The sequence below is a fragment of the Schistocerca piceifrons genome, chromosome 6 (genome assembly GCF_021461385.2).
Source record: "Schistocerca piceifrons isolate TAMUIC-IGC-003096 chromosome 6, iqSchPice1.1, whole genome shotgun sequence".
Classification (NCBI taxonomy): Eukaryota; Metazoa; Arthropoda; class Insecta; order Orthoptera; family Acrididae; genus Schistocerca; species Schistocerca piceifrons.
The window spans coordinates 45,135,728-45,153,083 of record NC_060143.1 but is presented as its reverse complement, the minus strand read 5'-3'; the positions used below and the strand labels follow the sequence as shown (position 1 = coordinate 45,153,083).

At 42.7% G+C, this 17,356-nt stretch overlaps 1 protein-coding gene across 1 annotated transcript in view; it reads right to left on the bottom strand.

The window, feature by feature from the left end:
• The window catches only part of LOC124803134 (acylcarnitine hydrolase-like), a 55,277-nt gene that overhangs the window by 22,766 nt on the left and 15,155 nt on the right, over positions 1-17,356 (bottom strand). Inside the window, exons 4-6 of the mRNA XM_047264313.1 lie at positions 16,835-16,985; positions 8,169-8,354; positions 3,252-3,427 (exon numbers count right to left, since the gene is read on the bottom strand). Coding sequence (XP_047120269.1) covers positions 3,252-3,427; positions 8,169-8,354; positions 16,835-16,985 — 513 coding nt within the window. The remainder of the gene's footprint in view (positions 1-3,251; positions 3,428-8,168; positions 8,355-16,834; positions 16,986-17,356) is intronic.

The following is a 17,356-nucleotide window of genomic DNA, read 5'->3' as shown; positions in this document are numbered from 1 at the left end:
CTCAGTGAAAAATGCTAATACAATGGTATTATGGCACAGTGTAAAAGATCAACACCACACAGGAAACCTCTGAGAACTAGCCGTCATTTGAACAGCAGAACAAAAATACAGCGATTTACTGCGAACTGGTATTCTCTGATAGATGTATAAGAATACCAATCAGACTTGTTGAATATTTCTGTGAAAACATGGTTAGAGGCTGCTCGTTTAAATAATTATTATTTATCTTTAAATCTTAATATACCAAAAAGTTCACAAAAGTAATACAAACACATATCGATTTTATCCATCCGTAACTCTACGTCAGTAGAATATATTGTCAAGCAACTCATTTCCAAAATTTTCATTGTCTTCGACAATCTTTGTCCACAAGGGAGGCGGTCAAATATTTTTATTGCTGCTCTCTCTTCAAGTGCAGGACAAAATTATGAATAGTGGAGGCTACTTTTGGTACTAGCGTTATATTTGAAAATGCTGGCATTAACTTTAAACTGTATACGATTCTTATCAAAGAAGCCTCATTAGAGATAAGCTCTACTGTTAGACTCTCTTTAACGTGCTTTTTTCCCCTATTGAGCAACCTACATGAATTATCGAGCATGAGGGACAGCATGTTTATGGTCAATGAATATTCTGTGTCACTTTCTAGAATTATCTCAAAAAATATTCCACAAGACACTGATAAATGGAAGAATGAAAAGTAAGCGCTTTTGCTTAAATCAGCATTCGGGAGGACGACGGTTCAAACACGTGACTGGCCACCCAGATTTAAATTTTCCATTGTTTCCCTACACCGCTTCAGGCAAATGCCGGGAAGGTTCCTTTGAAAGGGCACGGCCGATTTCCTTCCCGAACCTTCCCTCTTCTGATGGGACCGATGATCTCGCTGTTTCGTCCCCTCCTCCCCAAAATCAGCAATTATATGTAAGTTCTGAATGTCCCAATCATTTAAGAATATCTTTAATATGTTCTCCTGAGTTACATTTCTGATCCACATGTAACTAGCATTTTTCGTCCCTAAGTTATAGGCTCTTTACCGATAAATGATCGACAATTTTTGAATGTTTAATTTAACATAAATTCTGTTGTTGTACATGTCTTTCAGATGTCAACTTCTAGCGAAGGTTGGTGACCCACTTGGTTGACTTAGATCTACACAGTGCGCCGAGGAAAGCTTCTCTTGATATACAACTGCACCAAGCTAGAAACGTCTTTAAAAAAACGCCATTTTCTCTGAGTTCTAATTGGCCTTTTGGCATTTGCGTTTCCTTCAATAACGAGTAATTTATATCCATCGAGGTATTAAGTATGTCTGTATTTCAAAACATGGAGTAGATTTTTGCTTCTTTTTTCATCAAGTGAAGGAGCTTCAAATTTGCTAATATCCCCTACAGTATTGCAGGTGAGTGATCAGCATAAAGTATTGCCCTGCCAGTGAGAGACTGAATGTCCATTTATGCATCACAAACGCGGTAGCAGTCCCAGTATTTAAGTGTTGAACACCAATAAGAATTTGTTCCTCCTCAAAAGAAGATGGTATCAATAAAATTGCATGAGCTATCTACAGTAGTATGCCCCTTTATTTCCGTTTGGGTTAGAAAAAGCGAACACTGTTACAGTAACTTGTACTAGTAAGTGACTAGGCCGAGGAACAATAACACGGTCAAATTTACTAAAGGCTTACAGGTAACAAAAATTTGAATTTCAAAATATCGTGTCAAAACTGTCCAAATATGAAAATTTAAATTAGTCTCATAACCTACTCATTAACTAGTACACACTGAGGTAGCAGAAGCAGTCGTATAATAAGCACATATACACAAGGCGGTAGTATCACGTACACAAGGTATAAAAGGACAGTGAATTGGTGGAGCTGTAATTTTTACTCTGGTGATTCACGTGAAAACTTTTCCAACGTGATTATGGTCCCACTACGGGAATTAAACAGACTTTGAATGCAGAGGGAAGTTGGAACGAAACATGGGACATTCCATTTCAGAAATCGTTAGGGTATTCAATATCCCGAAATAAAGAGTGTCAAGATGCGCCGATTATAGCAAATTTCAGGTATTACCTTACAGCACGGACAACGTAGAGGCCGATGGCCTCTACTTAACGACTGAGAGAAGTGGTGTTTGCGCAGAGTTGTCAGTGGTAACAAAAATCAACACTGAAATTAATGCAGAAATCAATGGGGGACGTACGACGAACGTACCCGTTAGCACAGTGAGGCAAATTTGGTGACAATTGGCTTAGGCAGCAAACGACCGACGCGACTGCCTTTGCTAACAGCACATCATCGCCTGAAGCTCCTCTCCTGGGCGCGTGACCATATCGGTTGGACCCTAGACGACTGATGTGGCCTGGTCAGATGAGTTTGGACCTCAGTTGGTAAAAGCTGATGGTAGGGTTCCAATGTGGCGCAGACGTCACGAAGCTATGCACCGAAGCTGTCAACAAGGCACTGTGCAAGCTGGTCGTGGCTCCATAATGGTTAAGGCTGTGTTTATATGGAATGGTCTGAGTCCCCCGGTCCAGCTAAACCGATAATTCACTGGAAATGATTCTGTCTGACTACCTGGGAACGGTTTGCAGACCTTCATACACTTCATGTTCCCAAACAACGCTGAAATTTATATGGTGTTCGCGAATGGGTTGAAGAACATTCTGGACAATATGAGGGAATGTTTTGGCCACAGGGATCTCACGACATGAATTCCATCGAAATTATAGGAGCATAATCGAGAGGTCAGTTCGTGGTCGTAATCGTACACCGGCAACACTCTCGCAGTAATGGATGGCTATAGATGCTGCATGGCTCAATATTCATTAAGGGGCTTCCAGCAGTATGTTGGGTCCATGCTACGTCGAGGTACTGCACTAAGACGGGAAAAAGGAGGTCCGACACTACATTGGGAGTTGTCCCATGACTTTGTCATCTCAGTGTGACCTTATGAGAAATGTTTAACGCATTAATACATGTATTATAGTCAGAAACTATGAACCTTTCTTGAGGGTGCGTAAATCCCTGCACTAAAATACCCAAATTACCCAGTATTTGTAAATGAGTTATGGACTTCCAACACACTCTACACATAATCTTAAATTTCTGTAACTGCTCTCGCTTACATGCTTAACATTAAATATTTACCTCAATAACTCAGTTGTAAAGTGACCTGAAACTGTATATGGGTGTTAGATTCTTTAGAGAATTTGGGGTTACCTAGTGCGGAGCTATGGGAATAGCCTACCGTGGTGTATAGCGAGGAAATCTCCTCCGACTGCAGGAAGCTGAGCAGCTCCTGAGGATCCTCTGTCTGCAGGCCCAGCTCCGCGCCGATACAGAAGGCGATCTCGCGGTTCGTGTCAGCAATGTGGTCTCCGCCGAGGGCCGATCCACTCTGAGAGATGGCCGCCCGGAACAGCCCTGCAGCAACCACAGAAGACTGCCTACACTCTCTGAAAGCAAATGTCACGTTGCGACAAAAAGAGGGCAGTGGGAAGTCACACGACGTTCCTGAGTAGTGAGTAGAGCTTTGGTGGCTCCGGCTCAGACGCAGATGAATGTTACCCGTTTTCAACATCTCACGTAAGAATCTTACGAATGATACAAAAGTACTGAATGACCTTCAGTGGGCTTGGTCCACAGCTTTGACACATGGATTAATGTATTACCACCTGAAGCTGTCATTTGTTATTTGTGCACTATTGTATATTTTAGAACTTAGATCATTTTCTAATATCCTGATAAACGGAAGCGGGAGCAACCCAATGCATCCCACCTACCAGTCGCTTAAAAGTACGATAATTCAGCTACGACACATTAAACCACTGTAATGTGTTTGTAGTAGCGTTTTCGTCGTGCCATGCCACAGTAACGATCGTCCAGTCGTGAAGTGTTAGTCCAGTGGGGCGGTATATTGAGGTACATGTAATATTAAATGTGTGCAGGTGTATTAATGAAGCTAGTGAAACTTAACGACAACGACGAAAATTTCTCTCACAAACTTGACAGTGTTGCCTAACAAAGGACATGAGGCACATAGAAGACATGGGGGGATACCAGTGCCACGCTGTACACAGAGACACAGTCATCGGGTAAATGAGCTACCAGCTGCAAATCTCTGTGTGGCGAGTAGAACGGTCACCAGGGTCCATTAAGGTTGTTCGTGTTTAGTGTTATTATCAGCCGTGGCAGGACGTACAGAGGTGTGACCAGCTTCAGATGCTGATTGGTCACTGAAGGACACAGGTACTCGTGATTCAGCGTTATTCCTACCTCAGAGTGTCTAAAAGGGGCCTCATTGTGAGTTTGCATTTGGCCAGCTGGTCGAATCGTGCATTGGCCATATTTGTAGGGCATTTGGTTGAGACGATGACCGGATGTTGAACTCCACAGGAAGGTGAGGGCAGATACACTCGTTGTCTAGGCTCCAGTCGAACACTTCTGACCACCACAAGGAAGGATCGACCTACCGTGCATCAAGCACACCGCAGTCCTTCACGTCTGCCATCCGATAACAAGTAATGCAATCTCTCCAACATTCTGTGTCATCGAGTACCTTTGGCCGGAGATCTGCAGCAGGTGGCGAATGGAATTACTGTACCATGTGCAGGCTGGCGTTAACACATCTACATCTACATTTATACTCCGCAAGCCACCCAACGATGTGGGGGCGGAGAGCACTTTACGTGCCACTGTTATTAACTCCCTTTCCTGCTCCAGTCGCGTATGGTTCGCGGGAAGAACGACTGCCGGAAAGACTCCATGCGCACATTCGTGATCTCCTCGGGAGGTATGAGTAGAGGGAAGCAATATATTCGATGCCTCATCCAGAAACGCACCCTCTCGCAACCTGGACAGCAAGCTACACCACGACGCAGAGCGCCTCTCTTGCAGAGTCTGCCACTTGAGTTTGCTAAACATCTCCGTAACGCTATCACGCTTACCAGATAACCCTGTGACGAAACGCGCCTCTCTTCTTTGGATCTTCTCTATCTCCTCTGTCAACCCGACCTGGTACGGATCCTACACTGATGAGCAACACTCAAGCATAGGTCGAACGAGTGTTTTGTAAACCACCTCCTTTGTTGATGGACCACATTTTCTAAGGACTCTCCCAATGAATCTCAACCTGGCACCCACCTTACCAACAATTAATTTTATATTTTCATTCCACTTCAAATCGTTCCGTACGCATGCTCCCAGATATTTTACAGAATTAACTGCTACCAGTGCTTGTTCCGCTATCATATAATCATACAATAAAGGATCCTTTTTTCTAAGTATCCGCAATACATTACATTTGTCTATGTTAAGGGTCAGTTGCCACTCCCTACACCAAGTGCCTATCCGCTGCAGATCTTCCTGCATTTCGCTGCAATTTTCTAATGCTGCAACTTCTCTGTATACTACAGCATCATCCGCGAAAAGCCGCATGGAACTTCCGACACTATCTACTAGTTCATTTACAGATATTGTGAAAAGCAATGGTCCCATAACACTCCCCTGTGGAACGCCAGAGGTTACTTTAACGTCTGTAGACGTCTCTCCATTGAGAACAACATGCTGTTTTCTGTTTGCTGAAACTTGTCAACGGATTCCATTTAGTTTCCTCCTCCCTTTCCTGGTACTTCATTCTATTTGTAATGTAGTGTTCAGCAAGTACCATCGCTGAATTGTTGTGCAGTATTTTTTTATTAATCCTAGCACAACTTATGACCTGGTTTCTAATGTGTTTATCTTTTAACCGATTGTTAATGCACGAATTCCTACTACTCCTGTTTACCAAGTAGTTTGTAACCGGTCTAAGAGTTAAATTGGTCAGTAGTGTACAAATACAGAGTGACAGCATCAGGCTGTATCAGTTATTCAAATAAAAATCAGATAGTAACATATTTGAAGCTTTGTTGTCTTGAAAGGTACATCTAAGGGCACAAAAAAAAAATATCGTTGGTTTGTAAGAAACTGAAACTCATTAAGTTTAGACTAGCCCTCTTGGGAGCTGTTAATTTGTTCTCCGTTCATTAGAAACAATGCAGGATGTCTAAGCGCAACAAACTACTAAGCAAAACTACTTTGATATCATAGTTTCCAGTTCGTTTGTTTTACTCCCGTCCATGACCACTAAAATTGTGGCAAGACTATGGGTTTATGTCAGTGACGACCTATTTAAGAGAGCCACATGGATGGTATTTTCTGAACTGCTTTGTAGAGAGCTGCAACTGACTGAAATCGATTGTCTGAGGACGATTTTGGTGATCAGAGGCGAGAATATAATGACCTGCCTGGATACCTGGGCGCGTTAGCACACCGCTTCCGTGATTCATGGAGGGACGCTGGCCACAGATCACATTAACAATGAGAGCCGCTGTGCCAACTAGGGTGGTGGGCTTTTAGGGCGGTGGCGCGGTAGTGTGGCCACTACCAGATTGCAGCATGTTGGGCGCGAATAGTTTATATGGAGGGCGAACGGGCAACTCGCAACGCGCAGAAATCCGACTGCTATCAGCCGCATCGTCCGTCCATTATTTTGTTGGTTGGTTGGTTTGGGGAAAGGGACCAAACAGCGTGGTTATTTGTCCCATCGGATTAGGAAAGGCTGGGAATCACCCAGTATTTCCCTGAAGCAGTTTACTGGAATCGCGGAAAACCTAAATCAGGATGGCCGTCAATACGAACTAGAGGTGACCGAGACGTGTAATCAATGGCACCCCATACCATCAAGCCGGGTGATACGCCAGTATGGCGATGACGACTACACGCTTCCAATGTGCGTTCACCGCGATGTCGCCAGACACGGATGCGACCATCATGATGCTGTCAACAGAACCTGGATTCATCTGAAAAAATGACGTTTTGCCATTCGTGCACCAAGGTTTGTCGTTGAGTACACAATCGTAGGCACTCCTGTCTGTGACGCAGCGTCAAGGTTAACCGCAGCCATGGTCTCCGAGCTGATAGTCCACGCTGCTGCAAACGTCGTCGAAACGTTCGTGCAGATGGTTGTTGTCTTGCAAACGTCCCCATCTGTTGACTCAAGGATCACGACGTGGCTGCACGATCCGTTACAGCCATGCGGATAAGATGCCTGTCATCTTGTCTGCTAGTGATACGAGGCCGTTAGGATACAGCACGGCGTTCCGTATTACCCTCCTGAACCCACCGAATCCATATTCTGCTAACAGTCATTGGATCTCGACCAACGCGAGTACCAATGTCACGATACGATAAACCGCAATCGCGATAGGCTACAATCCGTCCTTTATCAAAGTCTGAAACGTGATGGTACGCATTTCTCCTCCTTACACGAGGCATCACAGCAACGTTTCACCAGGCGACACCGGTCAACTGCTGTTTGTGTATGAGAAATCGGTTGGAAACTTTCCTCTTGTCAGCACGTTGTAGGCGTCGCCACCGGCGCCAACCTTTTGTGAATGCTCTGAAAAACTAATCATTTGCATATCACAGCATCTTCTTCCTGTTGGTTAAATTTCGCGTCTGTGGCACGTCATCTTCGTGGTGTAGCAATTTTAATGTCCAGTAGTGTATTTCAGTATGGAAAAATTTGCTATAAAATAGAGGAGGAGATCTGTTCTATGAACTGAATACTATTAAGGAAATTGTAACACACGGACCCGCTGAAGCATTAAGAATGAGGAAAAAGGAATACTTTAAAGGGCGAATAACGATTTGGAATGGCCATACTAGCAATTTAATATCAGAAAAATGGAGGCCTAGCTAGAAACTCTGTGATTACCTGGTAATGTGAATTACAGACAGTATTAGGGAAGTAAATCTGCTTTAGTAAAAAAATAAATGCAAAAAATTAAATGGTGGCTTCTCTCATTACAGTAAAAGTACAGCATACCAATAAGAATGTATCTTTTCATTACTGTCTATCGGTGTCTATACGTCCTAAAGCAGTCTTTTAATATGAAATACGAATTTTCTCTTAAATGTAAGTAAGTTAAATTTGAGTTTTTAAGATATTGCCCTCTGGTGCACTAAATAAGTCAAACATAATAAGATACATTCGCGACACTCTCCCTGAAAGATGCGAAAAGCGACCAACGCTATGCAAATCTCCATAAAACTAGACCGTGTTGACTGTCAGATGAACCAGCAAAGAACTAGCTCAGTCTGTAAGACGACACTAGATGCATACCTCTGGAGAGCGGCGAGTACATGTGCATCTCCACGCTGATGCCGCCGGAGCTCTGTCCGAACAGCGTCACCTTGTCCGGGTCGCCACCAAATGCGCGGATGTTGCTCTGCACCCACTGTAAGCCAGCCACCTGGTCCTTGAAAACGTTGTTGCCCATGGCGATCGGGTCACTCAAACTCAGCAGTCCTGCACAGCACATAAAACATCTCGCGTGAAGTAAAGACCCAAATCCAAAACCTGATAAAAGCTGCAAAATACACTCTGAACAGAGAAAAAAATTAGAAGACGATAAGCATGAAGTTTCACAGATAGCTGATTACATGTGAATTCTTGTGGAAAATGCAAAGCAAGTAAGACGGGTCACGTGGAATGGGCGTCATAGCGTGAAACATGGGTTAAGATAAAAATAAGGAAAGAAGCATGCATGGAAGTGAGACGATAGTTTAACTTCCCATCGGCAACGATATTGTTTAAGATGGAGCAGATTGTCGGACTGGGTTTTGTAATTATGGGAAAGGAAATCGGCCGTGCCATTTCGTAGGGGCTACGTCGGCATTTGCCTTGAGTGATTTAGGCAATTCACGGTAAACCTAAACCTACATAGTGGAACGTGAGCTGAAAGTAACTAAAGTGGAGCTCATGCGAAGTAGCAGAAGGGAAAATAGTCGATTACTTAACTTTGAAATTGGGTAAGACAAAGAAGCCGGAGGCAAGATTCCGTTGGTAGGACAGAATATTAGGATTTAACGCCTCGTCGGCGACTAGGTATACAGCTGCATCTGCATCTACATTCGTACTCCGCAAGCCACTGTACGGTGCGTGGCGGAGGGTACCCTGTAGCACTAGGAGTAACTTCCTCTCCTGTTCCACTCGCAAACAGAGCAACTGAAGAGCGATTGTCTATATGCCTCCCTAAGAGCCCTAGTGAATCTAGTCTCTTGATGGTCCTTACGGGAATTTATGTTGGCGGCAGAAGAATCATTCAGCAGTCAACCTCAAATGCCTGCTGTCTAAATTTTCTCAATACTGCTACTCAAAAAAAGCGTCTCCTTCCCTCCAGCGATTTTCATTCCTTCCCAAAGCATCTCCGTAATACTTGCGTGGTGCTGGAACTTACCGTAACAAATTTAGTATCTGCTTCCGAATTGCTTCGATGTCTTCCTATAATCCGAGCTGGTGAATATCTCAAAGACTCAAACAGTGCGCAGAAATGGGTCGTACGAGTGTCTCACATGCTTCCTCCTTTACAGAAGAACCAGAATTTCCTAAAAAAAAAGCGAAATCTACTATTCGCCTTCACTACAATTCTTACAAGCCCATTCCATTTCATATTGCTTTGCAACGTGTCGCCTAGATACTTAATCTATGTGACTGAGTCAAACAGAATCCTACTAATGTTGTACTGGAACATGATGGGTTTGTTTTTCCTACTCGTCTGCACTGACTTACATTTTTCTACATTTAGGGTTATCTGCAGTCCATCGCACCAACTACGAATTTGGTCTGAGTCATCTTGTATCCTCCTACAGTCACTCATAAGAGTCAGTCATAAGAGACCCAACAGACCTCGGGTTGGAAAAGGATGGCGAAGTAAATCATCAAAAGCGTCTCCAAATTAGCCACCCACTTCCCTCGAGTGAGTTAGAGTAAGCGTGGGGGTCTGGATAAGGGTTTGAACCGCCACCCTCTCTAATACAAGTCCAGTGCCCCGTCTCTCTCATCACTCAGTTACATTACGTGAGATGGTCGTAGCTAGGAGGTTTCCATAGGGAAAGGGACACAGATATATAACGCCTTCGTCAAGAAGAGCTATACTGCTACCACATAGCTCTATTTTAATAACGAATTAGTCGCAAATTTACACAATTCGCCGAGGAGATGTCATCTTTAACGGTTGTTTCATTTTGAGAAAACGAGGAAAACATACGAATACTAGGATATAAAAATGAAACTCCTTAAACTCGATTCTGAAATTAGAGTTAATGAATAATATGTCAAAAGTGAATAAACCGCCTAACAGAAAAGGTGAAGCACCCAGAATATAAGGTCTGATATCAATGTAAAATGTAACTTGTACAAGCCATTTGCTGGTATGTATATGATCAGAATTGAAATTCTCTGTGACATCTAGAATGTCCACCAGAGTGCTGCAGTGTTCTTTGTGTTAAGTTGTTACCAAGCCTGGTAGGATATATAAGGAGCGTGAACAACGTTGGATGTTGAATGAGCACTGTAAGGGCACGAAGATGTCGCTTTAGAAAGCAATATAATCATCTTGCAAAGTGTGAAAGGGACCTAATTATGGGTCTCCATTTGATCGGAAGGTCAAATCATGCTACTTCTACATTTATGGGGCATTCGGATGTGACAGTAACAAGATGTTGGGCTGCATGGGAAAGTGAGGGCAGACAGACATAGTTGATGTCAAGCTTCCGGTCAATCACGTCTGACCACCACGGGAAGATCGCTGTATTGTGCACCAGGCACACTCTAACACCTTTACATCTTCACCTGCCATCCGAGCCCCAGTAATCGACTCCCTGGGATGCCGTGGTGCCGTGATCGGCAATCATGGACTGTTTATAACGCGGTCGCACTGCGTTCGTGGACAAATCACAGTACTGCACTATCCCAATTGACCGTCAACGGGTAGTACGATGGATACATAGGGAAAGGGTCCAATCTTCATCCATTTTGAAGAGACCCAGCGGTGTTACTCCATGCGTCAGTGTGTGGGGAGACGTCGAGTATGACTTTCGGTCATGGCTCGTAATGATTGAAGCAATTCTAAGGGTACAACAATACGTCACGGAAATCCTGGGTCTTGAAGACCTGCCTCTCATGTAATAGTGCTGCAGCGCCGTATTTCAACTGGGCAATGCTCGTCCGCATATGTAGCACGTGTCTGTGAACTGTTTTCGTATGTTGACGTACTCCCGTGGGCAGCAACATCCCAGATCTGACCCTGACAGAGCGTGTGTCAGACAACTTCCGTCGTCAGCTCCATTCCGGCGCCAGTATCAGGGAAATCAAGGCCGGGGCTTCTTTGGCTCAGTAGAGGCATTATGACACCTTTCCCAAACGAATCAGAACGTGCACACAGGCGAAAGAGGGTAAAAACTACTACTAATAAATGGCTTCATACCGCCAAAATATTTATACATTTGCCTCGATGTTTGCTGAAGTATCATCACATACCCTCCCACCACGTGAATTCATTTTTTCGTTTCCTCCTTCCCTTCTGGGTGCTTCATTTCTTGTGAGTGTACGTCTCTAAATACGTTGAAGTGAAATTAAACACATAGAACAATGCCAGAAATAAAGTTCCAAACTAATAGTTGGTTTGCTGCATACGGAGAAAGACGAAATTAACTAAGGAACGAAGCGCACATCGTACTAGGTAACAATACCAGTGTAGCATTATTGAACTTATTTAGAAAATAAATAGACTGCTTTATGTTATATCGGTGAGTGGAAGTTAAACGCACTGTAAGTAGCCTGTTTGTATGTTGGCAACGCTATAGACTGTGTTAACATCGCTGACAGCGACAAGAGATTCTGTAGTTGGACGAACAGTAGTTAGCCAAAGGATAGGGAAGTGTATGTACATGATATTCTTAGCGGGGACTCTGTATTGATAAGACATGCATTTTAAAGTGAGATGAAATGATGTGTTTATAGGAAAATACGTAAGGAAATGTGCCGGCCGGGTTGGCCGAGCGGTTCTAGGCGCTACGGTCTGGAACCACGCGACCACTACGATCGCAGGTTCGAATCCTGCCTCTGGCATGGATGTGTGTGATGTCCTCAGTTTAGTTAGATTTAAGTAGTTCTACGTTCTAGGGGACTGATGACCTCAGAAGTTAAGTCCAATAGTGCTCAGAGCCATTTGAACCATTTGAACCTAAGGAAATGTATGATGATGGATGTTTGGTTGATAGTGTTTGGGCAGTGGAATTATTGACAACTATATAATTTTTTGGAACTGGATGTAACATGAATAGGGTAAAATTTTCTAAATACATTTTTTGTCGTCAACAAAATCTTCATTTCGTTAGCCATATGCCTCCTAAGTAGTTAGAGTCTATAGCAGAATCTTTTTATTTAGCTGGCTGTAGTTCCTATTTGCTGTAATTGCTGTAGTTCGTGTTATGAAGATTTTTTGTGAGGTAAGTGACTTATGAAAAAGACTAGTGTTTGCACTGTTGGGATTCGTGATTAAGATGAATTTAAGGAATTAAGAAGAGCTGGAGGTAGTTTCATGTTTCTTTAATTTCGTATTTTTTGGATTCGTATTATTGTTAGGATTTTTTGCAATTCACGGCCATTCTTTTGTGTTAATTATTGGCAGTCATGTAGTCAATGTATAGCAGTCAAATAGCGTTGGGCTTGTATATTGTGGATAATAAATGAATAGGTTAAGTTTGAGCTGTCTTTGTCACGGAAAATTCTGCAGGTCAGTGTTTAATAAAAAGAATTATAGAGGTAGTTTCACATGGACGTATTTAGAAAATATTATCTTATTCATGCGATATCCAGTTCCAAAAAATACGTAGTTGTCAATAATTCCACTGCCCAAACATTATCAACCAAATATCCATCATCATACATTTCCTTAGATATTTTCTTATAAACACATCATTTCATCTCACTTTACAATGCATGTCTTACCAACACAGAGCCTCCACTAAGAATATCATGCCTATACGCTTCCCTATCCACTCGCTAACAACTCTCCGTCCAACCATAGAATCTCTTGCCGAGGGCGCAAAGCGCTGTCAGTGATATTAATACAGTCTATAGGGCTGCCAACATACAAACAGGCTACTTACAGTACATCACGATATGTAACCCCCCAGTCCATAAAGTTTCAAGACTCGATTAGTCAGAAACAGAGAAAAGTTAAAATGGTGATTTTAATCCTTCGGGTGTTCTATATGGTCTGCTCCGACTTGAGTACACCTCACACAACGTTCAACTAACCATGTGAAACAGTCAGAAAACCCATCTGTCGTGTTGTTCAGCTCGTACGTTACATTGGTTTGAATGTCCTCTTGCTCATCCAAGGGCTGCCCCTTTATGTCAATTTCTGCATTTCGTCGTTTTGTGTTTGATCCATATCGATAGCGCCGATTGTTGTCACCCGTGGTGATTCTTTCCAGAAAAGATACGATTACGTTTCTCGTTTCGATCAAGTAGTGTCTGTTGGTCGCGGCCGGCCGCGGTGGCCGTGCGGTTCTAGGCGCTCCAGTCCGGAGCCGCGCTGCTGCTACGGTCGCAGGTTCGAATCCTGCCTCGGGCATGGGTGTGTGTGATGTCCTTAGGTTAGTTAGGTTTAAGTAGTTCTAAGTTCTAGGGGACTAATGACCACAGCAGTTGAGTTCCATAGTGCTCAGAGCCATCTGAACCATTTTTTGTTGTTCGCGAGTCATCGTTTTGGTTACGGAGTCAAGGTGTGCGAGACAAACTGTGAACTCACTTTTTTCGTCTTCAGAAATTCCGGAGAATGTCTTAAATACTTGATTTTGAGATGTTGCTCTATTGTGAGTTGTGTCATACCAACGTTCACAGGCTATTGTCGCTCGTCCACTACTTAACATTGCCGGGTCGATACCACATCTAGTGTTAGAGTCATTAGTTCAAACTGCCACAGTAGTTACTGCGCCGATATTGCTTGCACGTCAAGGATAAAATCAGTCTCGTAACTTTTTGGGCGGACGGTGTATAATACTACATACAGCAATAGTTAACATAGAGGAGAATGGAGCAGTGGAGATGACAATTTTGACTCTAGGCTATCACGATTATTTCATTTCATGATATCGGGGATGGCAAAAAAAAAAAAAAAAAAAAAAAAAGAATTCAAATACAGGCTCTACGTAAAACTTAAGTAACATGTAAATTCACTGATGGCTGGGTGTTGTGTGATGTCCTTAGGTTAGTTAGGTATAAGTAGTTCTAAGTTCTAGGGGACTGATGACCATAGATGTTAAGTCCCATAGTGCTCAGAGCCATTTGAACCATTTTTTGTAAATTCACTTGAATCTGACTGGAAACTATGACAGATAAGTCATACAGAGTGATTGTGCGGTCATGTACCTAGGTCCGGTTAGAGAGGGATGTTCACTGAACGTTTACATTAACAAGCCTACGGTTTTTGATAGGTCTTCAAAACATTGAGCGCACGCTGTCTGTAAGAATGTCACCGCTCTACTTGAATTACAAATCAAGCACAACAGTGTGTAACATATTCTGTGCTGATCACAGCAGTGGACACACCGTAAATAAATGAACTGTAGAACCTTAATACCCACTACACTTTAATCCATATCCTGAAGAACACGAATTTTTTACGAGTATAGTTCGTTCTGATCTTGAAGCTTGGGCATCACGTGGCATAATCTGTTATTGTAGTCTGCAATCCGAGATGGAGCAACTTCTAATATTTATGGGCAAAGAAATTTTCATTTGCAGTGTTAGACCTGCCAAAAACAAAGAAAGGACGGCATGCACTTCCACTTATATTGGCCCACATTCTTTTCTGATAGTTCTGCTGAGATTGGCGGAAGAAATCTAGAAATTACTTTGCCTGCACATTGTTTTTCCTCCTCCCTAATAATTTATGAAACGCTTAATGCTGTGTGGAAGCGAAAACACGACTCTTAAAAAGAGAGCAGAGAAGGGAATAGAAACATATGACATGAATTTCCTTAGATACGTGGCTGAATTTACTTTGATGGATAAAAAGAAAAATGACGACATCCGTGGTGAAATTAATATGTAAATATAATTAACATAATAACACAATATCAGTTACGAGGGAAGAACACACATAGCTTATGCCAGATGCAAGAATCATTAAAGCCATAAAACAACGTAAACCAAAAAGCGAAAGACCTTTAGGAAGATCAGTGAGGAGATGGCTTGACCAATTTTGAGCCACGCGGGATTAGCTGAGCGGTCTACGGCGCTGCAGTCACGTACTGTGCGGCTGGTCCCAGCGGAGGTTCGAGTCCTCCCTCGGGCATGGGTGTCTCTGTTTGTCCTTAGAATAATTTCGGTTAAGTAGTGTGTAGGTTTAGGGACTGATGACCTTAGCAGTTGAGTCCCATAGGATTTCACACACATTTGAACATTTTTGAACCAATTTTGAAGAAGACGGAACGGGCCAAATAGTCCGTTGCTTTATGTAGATATATACAGATGCAGGTTTTAAAGTAAGGACGTAGTCCACACTATTGTTGTGTAAGAGTCAGTAGTTATTTGTTAAGTATGGTGGAAAGAAGCGGCCACTCCCCTGTTTGCGGCCGCTCTATCTCGCAGCTACTACGAGAAGATAAGATACAGTGGCCTGTTCCTATCCTCATTCACTTTGCAGCGCCCGAAAGTGAGCTGGCAGCAGGGATGAAAGTTGCTCAAGTGAGCGCCAATCACTGATTAAGAAATACGAGTAGTAACAAAAAGAAAACAAAAGAGCGTAAAGCTAAACAGAAAGAGTTACGTCATAGGTTAAGGAGGTGTTATCACACCACGCAACTAAGAGATTTAATCATTATTTCGGTAGAATGCCAAATGTAATACATGCAGACAATAATCTCACCTATTATCAACAATATTTCCTACTCTCTGTCCATAGACAGAAACGTTGAAGAGATACTTTTAGTATACAATTTGATCCTCGGCGAACAGTAATCTTCTACAACGAATAGGCTAATTTCCTTCTAAGATCTAAATTTGCATTCCAGAGTTGTATATTAATTGGGGACACATAAGTTTATTTACACCACTTGTTTGTGAGTAAACAGATCAACTAATTATGTGTAATGCTAATTTATAGCTAACATAATAAATTCAGGCATTACAATTACCGTGATACTATTAGGTGCGTACCCGTAGTATAGCGTCGTATCTACCAAGCCGTGCTGAAGAATAATGCCTCCGAATTTTAATGTGAAAACTCTTAAAGCTTTTTAAGTGGAACAGAAGTTATTGACATTCTACATCTTTATTCTACAGGTCTACATATTTGTTTCTCAACATAGTCACAACGGCAACGAACACATTTCTCCCAACGAGTGACCAGTCAGTTGATTCCGTCACTGTATAGTGTTTGATCTTGTTGACGGAGCCACAAGCTCACCATAGCTGTCACTGATACCACTATCAAAGTGAGAAAGTTAAGTCCGCGAAGACTTCTTTTTTTTTAGGTTTGGGAAACAGATGAATATCAGATGGGGACACATCTTTACTGCATGGAGGGAGATCGATGAAAGTGAACACAAGGCGTCAGATGTCGCAGCGCTCATGCATGGTCTGGTATTGTCACGCTGAAGGATAGGGTGCTCCATGTGCGGTCGAACTCTTCGAATTTGAAGCTCGATTACAGAAAGATGTTTCTCACGCACCGACATAGTTACGTTACACACCACCCTTTATACGCTACAGTTCAGAGACTCCTGGCGGTATAGCTCTACAAAGATGTAGAATGTTAATAACGGTTCTCTTATTTAAAAAGCTGTAAGAGTTTTCGCATAAAAAATTTGGAGGCGATAGTTTTGGGTCCTCGTTCATAGTACGTATTTGGCGAAAATTCGAAGGCATTACTTTTCAGCACGCCCTCGTAGTATTTATTTGGCGACACAGTTGGTGTGCAGAGTGGGACTTACCCAGGACCCCTAGTCGGTAGTTGAGGAGGACGACAACGACTCCCTGGTCCAGCAAGAAGTCGGGTCCCCAGTCTTCCTTAGAGATGCTGCCACCGGTGAAGTGACCCCCAAAGATCCAAACCATGACCGGTAGCAGCGCGTCCTCCGACACCTGTCATATACAGAAATACAACCGTAGTACTGAAGGTTTTTAAAGCAACCAAGTTTATTGTATTTACGATATGTATTAAAAACTAATATGATCATTAGATAAAATGTTCTCGGTTTTGAAGTCTCATCAAGTGACATAAAATTCTCGAGCTCTCGACAGCTGTCATTATCAGTTTCCTCAGCAGTTAAGACCTCTGAGTGTGCTCACTTTCTCCAACCCATCAGTGAGAAGTAGTAACGCATGAGCAGGTTAACGGAGACAGTTACCTAAAACCCGAAAAATTTATCTGAGAATTGAAATTTCGAAAATACCTGTGTATAGGTAATATATTTAAGTGATTATCATTGCAAGATCAGAGGTTCATGTAAGCG